Genomic DNA, 5758 nt, shown 5'->3' on the forward strand with positions numbered 1-5758 from the left:
CACACACACACACACGCGTGTCTCTGCAGGCAGGCTGCCGTTTGGAGGGAAGGAATGGTTTTAAAAGTCCTGATTTATAACCTCATGTCTAAGTTAGTTCGGAACTTAGTCTTAAGCACGTCTTGTCTTCCAAAATTGATGCAAAAAAAAAAAGAAGAGTATCAAAAGCGGATATTTAAAAATGTCTCTGTCTTTTTCCTCTTGCTTAATCTCTCTTTCTCTTTTCTCTGGCACTGTGTACACAGTGGGTAAGTGCTGTGTAGGCCTATAGAGTCTTTGTGGTGCAGCTCCTCTATGCATGCCATATTTGTTGTTAAAGTAGTTCCCACACTGTGGAAGAGGGAAAACCTGATGTCTTGAGTTTATGCAAGTCAGTTTTGATATACCCATGCTCAAATTTGAGTTTCCACTCCAAATGCTGTGTACGCCTTCTATTAATGTTGATATATGCTAAGAAGTTTGCTTTAAAAAGCACGAAGCAAACACCGTTTTGCTGTCCTTGACAAGAATATGAGATTCTGTGAAATGAAAATATAAAGTAGATGTAATAATTCTGTATGACTTGTGTTTCAGTGTATGTGTTAATAAGAATGGGATCTAGAGCTAGAAGTGGTTTTCATGTTGTAATACACTTCTATCCTCACATCCTTCACAACCCCATCTCACTTTCTCTTCATGGTCTTTATCCCTGCCAACACTCAGATGTCACTTTTTACTTTTTCTTCCCATTTTTATATCTCCCCTCCTCCTCCTCCTCACCAGCCCCCAACTCACGTTCACATTGGTACAATTTAAGGAGGAAATAAACTGGGAAAGGATATGAGTAGGTTAAGAGGGAGAGGGGAAAAGTGCAGAGAATAAAGTGTTTACTATGCAAAAGGCAGGAGAAGAGGGCAACTTTTATAAAGCAACCTGAAGAAATTGTGTAACAGGACAGTGTACATGTGTTGCATGTGCCACCTTTACCCGTGTGGGAGAGACACTTACAGTATGATACCTACATTAAATTATCATAATACCATTTCAGTAACTGTGGCTCTTGTGTTTTACTCTGTTGTACATTTTATGTAAATTTTGTATATGTACGTATATACTGGGTAAAAATATATATATATATATATATATATATATATATATATATATATATATATATATATATATATATATAATCCCTGACTATAATCCCTAACTTTCAAGTCTAAAAGTTACCTGTGTTTGACACAAAAAAGACAAAATTGGCTCATGTTTTCATTACATCATTATTGTATTACTTAAGGTAATCGTTGAGTCTGTAAAATGTCAGAATATAGTCAAATTGATTGCCGATATCTTATGGTCAAGTTTTCAAATGTCTTTTTGTGTCTGATAAACAGATCAAAACTATACTTAATAAAATTTACAATTCTACTAAATGGGGGAAAGCAGCAACCTAAGTAGAAGCGTAACAAATTTTTAGCATTTTTGCTTGACATTTGACTTCAACAATTAATCAAAATGAAGGTTTATTGTTCTCTTTCATTGGTCTTAATCGGTGGTTGAGTTTTGGTATTTTACAAGTTTTGTAAAAATAAGTTCTATACAAAATAATTCAAATGAAAAGGGGTCAAAGCGATCACAGCCATCACAGTTGAAAGAAGTCAGAAATATCAACATCCAACGCTTCAACACTTCATATTTGGGAATTAGCTGTATTTGTAGTAACCCTCAGTTTTTTTTAACAACAAAATCTAATAATAAATAAACTTAATACAATTTAAGTTATTGGAAATATAGATAAATGGGAAAAGTGTGGAATATGAAAACATCCTTTTAAATGAAAATGAAAATGAATAGTCTGGGGGGGAAAAGTGTAGGAATTCCCTTTGCGCTTTCAGGTAAAACCACATTTTAGGCCTAGTTTTTTTTTTAAATTCAGAGACGCTAGTAGGGGTTATCAATCAAAAATAATGCAGTAAAACACAGTACCAGGTTTTCTCAAGGAAATTCTAGATGATTAGTGTGTTATAATGCAGAAATACATGTTGCTTTTTATGATAATGGACATCATGATAACCAAATAAATCAGAATTTATGATGTTGTATATAAACTTGTCTATAAATGAAGTCAACACCATGCTCTGACCACTGTGCTGCTGTCCATGGTGCTGAAGTGGACTGAAGTGGTTTAGACTACTGACCCAGACTGATCCATTATGCTTAGTGACACACACACACACACACACACACACACACACACACACACACACACACACACACACACTGGAGGGTAGGGTCACCCTGCAGTTGGTGCCATGCAGAGTTAAGCTACAACGAACTCGATTGCGTCCGCTGGAGCTGCTGCTGCTGTTTTCTCTGACCAAGGATTTGTGACTTTTTCCCAATTTTCGCCCCTCGGTCTGTTTTTCCTCTCTGATTTATCAGTTGTTCTACTACCAGCCTACTGATTTTTCTCCTGCATTGACATGGAAACATCCCGACTCACTGAACCAAGTCTGATGCATGTAGGCTATGACCCATTCTGAAACCTGCACTAATCCAACTATAGTAGGCCTGCAGAGTATCCGGTTGCAGAAGATGTGCACAGAATCGGAGTTTCCTTCAGCCGACTGGATCCACACAAACTTAAGGCACAGGAGGGAAAGTTTCTAAACTCCGCTGGCCTCCATTCACTGGGGGACTCGGAAGAGCCCGGGGCGACATGAGGCTGTGTAACCGGGGTATGCTGATGCTGCTGACCACGGCGGGGGCTTTCTGCGCCTTCAGCCTCATGACCATCGCAGTGGGCACGGACTACTGGCTGTACTCCCGCGGGATGTGCCGCTCCAAGAACCTGAACGACAACGAGACCGTCCGCAAGAACGAGGAGGTCCTGACCCACTCCGGTCTGTGGAGGACCTGCTGCACTGAGGGTAGGACATGACTCCTGTCTGGGCTCAACTGTCACAACTGCACAGGTTTACAGGTTCCCACAGGATAGAGAACACACACCGTGTCTCCATACCGGGGGATGAATGCTATTTCAGAAATCAGAATCAGAAAATCAAAAATCACAAAAGGCCGGGTTTATTGCCAAATAAGTAACACTTATTAGGACTTTGCCTTGGTGGTGCATATATGTAGCCTACATTTTAATGATATTATAACAGCTTCTGATTGTTATTATCCATCATGGGAGAACCCTGTATTTCTGTCATCACAGCCAAATGTAGGCTCTTGCAGAATTGACTAAATAATAACATTGTTAAACATTATTTATAACACCCAGTTGTGGAGGAAGTTTTCAGATCCTTAACTTACTAAGTAAAAGTAGTTGTACCATAGTGTAAGAATACTCCAGTACAACAAGTGTTTGAGTGTTAACTACTACTTGCAACTGCATGCAGACAAATGACCCCTGGGAGTGTTACAGTATTATAAAGTATAGGCTATCATTGGGTTATTATTATTTGATGTGTGAATAGCATTTGACAGTCATTTGAACTATTTTTTATACCATTGAGTTGTTTAATCTATTTTGTGTAAATCAGTAAAGTCACCAGTAGCCTAATGAAAGTTTTAAAATAAAAGGTGCCATATTTTCATTTGAACCGTAGTGCAGTATAAGTATGAAAGGGAAATACTCAAGTAAAGTACAAGTGCATCACAATTGTATTATGGAAATGTATTATTACACTCCTTTTAGCACACAAAAGGTGGTAATAAAGACCGTTTTTTTTTTTTTACAAACAAAAGACCAAATAAATAGCTGCGTAGCCTTTAGCCACGTCTTTTGAGCCAAAAGCTGTAATATAAAAATAGATATGTGGCTCCGTCTTTCTTTTTACCTCTTTTCACCTCTTCAAAGTTGAAAAACTGTTTAGTTGAGCATGGTAAGCCATCAGAGCTTGAGCTCAGATGGATTTATGGTTTGATAAAGATTAATGTTCGCATCTTGTGGAGGGAGAGGAGTAGTCTAGGTCTGGCATATGTGATGGATGGAAATGACATTTTCAATTAGTCATTGCTTTTAATAGCACACCCCTTCCTCTTCACCTATAGCCTCTGTTTGCTTTGCTAATTTTCTGAACGAAATGGAAATGTTCACCACTCTCTCTCTCTCTTTCTCTCTCTCTGTCTCTCTGTCTCTCTCTCTTTCTCTCTCTCTCTCTCTCCCTCTGCCCCTCTATCTCTGAGCTCCAAAATGGTTTAATGGAAAGGTAACAAAGCATGCAGAGGACATCAATGATTCAACCATCCTGTGTGTGTGCGCGTGTGTGTGTGTGTGTGTGTGTGTGTGCGTGTGCGTGTGCGTGTGCGTGTGCATGTGTGTGTGTGTGTCACAAAAGGCCAGAATCATGAACAATTACAGGATGAGGCGGCAGGATTACATGTGAGAGCGACAATAAACAGTGTCATGACAGGCATAACAAAGACGTGATATAAAATAAAAATGCACACGGGCAGACAAGGTTGACATATGGTTGTGTGCACTCATCAAACTCAGCACTACAGACAATAATAATGGGATCGTGTTTTCCAGAGTGAAGGTCGTTTTCATGTCAAAACTACAAAAACAAAGTAACACCTTGAATGAAGCCTATTGGTGCTAAGTTGGCAGACAAATATGCTGCATTATACAAGTGGTCAGAAAATATATCTATTCTTGCTGAGAGTGAGAGAAATGATGCAAAACAACACGTGACTTCATCTCTCCTTGCCTCCTGACAATCATTTGAACACATGCTCTCTCCGTAGCTCCCATCTCTGACCTGTTCACCGCGGCTGAGTTGTAGCTTACTGAATGAGTTTTGTTTTGGTAACCACGGTGACCGAGTCACATCATCAATACTGGTCAATCAGTGCAGCGCATAAGGGCCACATTTATCAATATATCCCTGCATGTTCAAATGTAAAAAGGCACTTCTGGGCCAGAGATTACTGAGAGTTGCAAACATGTGCAGCTGATTTTTGAATCTTTTAAATAAAAATAAAAAACGCTCCGGATGGTTTGCATTTCTTTAAAAAAACAAACCACAGTCAACTCGGGCGGTGCTAAGCTCTGGACGCAGCGACGGTGGCTCTGCAAAACAGTCTCGGGAAAGACCTGGTTTTTAGGTGGAACATTTGCAACCTGCAAAAGAAAACGCCACATACAATATGAAATGAAGTTAACTGTTCACACAGCTGTTTAAATGAGCTGTTACGTGGTTCTATGTAATTTGCTCTTACCAGTGTAACGCCGTGTGTACTTCTTCCATAGCAATCCTCTTCTATTGGTCTCAAAACGTCCCAGTTAGATAGTAAATGCCGTGAACGTATTCCTCGTAAATCTTTACGATCAGAACCAAGCAGGCCTTTCTTGTTGCACAATCCGAATTGTCTTCAAAACTTTCCACTTACACCAACAGCTTGTTGTTTCCTGAAGCAAATGGCTACACACATCCTGCAATTACCTTGGAAATGTACTCCCCTTGATCCAGCCTAAAGACACTGTGACTTCTATATAATATAGGAATACAGTTTGTATGTCGAGTTATAAGATAATGCAGAGCAAAATGACACAGAGCCAAAGCAGTTTTCAAATGGGTGTGACTGTAATTCTTTGTCTTCCCTGCAGGGACATTTCGGGGCGTTTGCAAAGACATTGATCATTTTGCTGAGGATGCAGACTACGAGCAGGATGCCGCAGAGTATTTACTACGTGGGTAACAAATGTGCACAACTGTGAGATCTCACACCAAACTCCCAGCTATTCAAATGTTATAAATAACCCATTCTA

General features: G+C 39.5%; 2 protein-coding genes across 2 annotated transcripts in view; both read left to right on the forward strand.

Moving 5' to 3' along the window:
• The window catches only part of LOC116705456 (protein kinase C beta type), a 33839-nt gene extending 32809 nt beyond the window's left edge, over positions 1 to 1030 (forward strand). The window contains exon 17 of the mRNA XM_032541665.1: positions 1 to 1030. This exon is cut by the window's left edge and continues 617 nt beyond it. The gene's annotated coding sequence lies outside the window, so the exon portion shown is untranslated.
• A 1307-nt stretch (positions 1031 to 2337) lies between these two features.
• The window catches only part of cacng3a (calcium channel, voltage-dependent, gamma subunit 3a), a 4865-nt gene continuing 1444 nt past the window's right edge, over positions 2338 to 5758 (forward strand). Inside the window, exons 1-2 of the mRNA XM_032544437.1 lie at positions 2338 to 2909; positions 5597 to 5680. Coding sequence (XP_032400328.1) covers positions 2699 to 2909; positions 5597 to 5680 — 295 coding nt within the window. The 5' untranslated portion in view covers positions 2338 to 2698. The remainder of the gene's footprint in view (positions 2910 to 5596; positions 5681 to 5758) is intronic.

This window comes from Etheostoma spectabile, chromosome 2 (assembly GCF_008692095.1).
Source record: "Etheostoma spectabile isolate EspeVRDwgs_2016 chromosome 2, UIUC_Espe_1.0, whole genome shotgun sequence".
Lineage (NCBI taxonomy): Eukaryota > Metazoa > Chordata > Actinopteri > Perciformes > Percidae > Etheostoma > Etheostoma spectabile.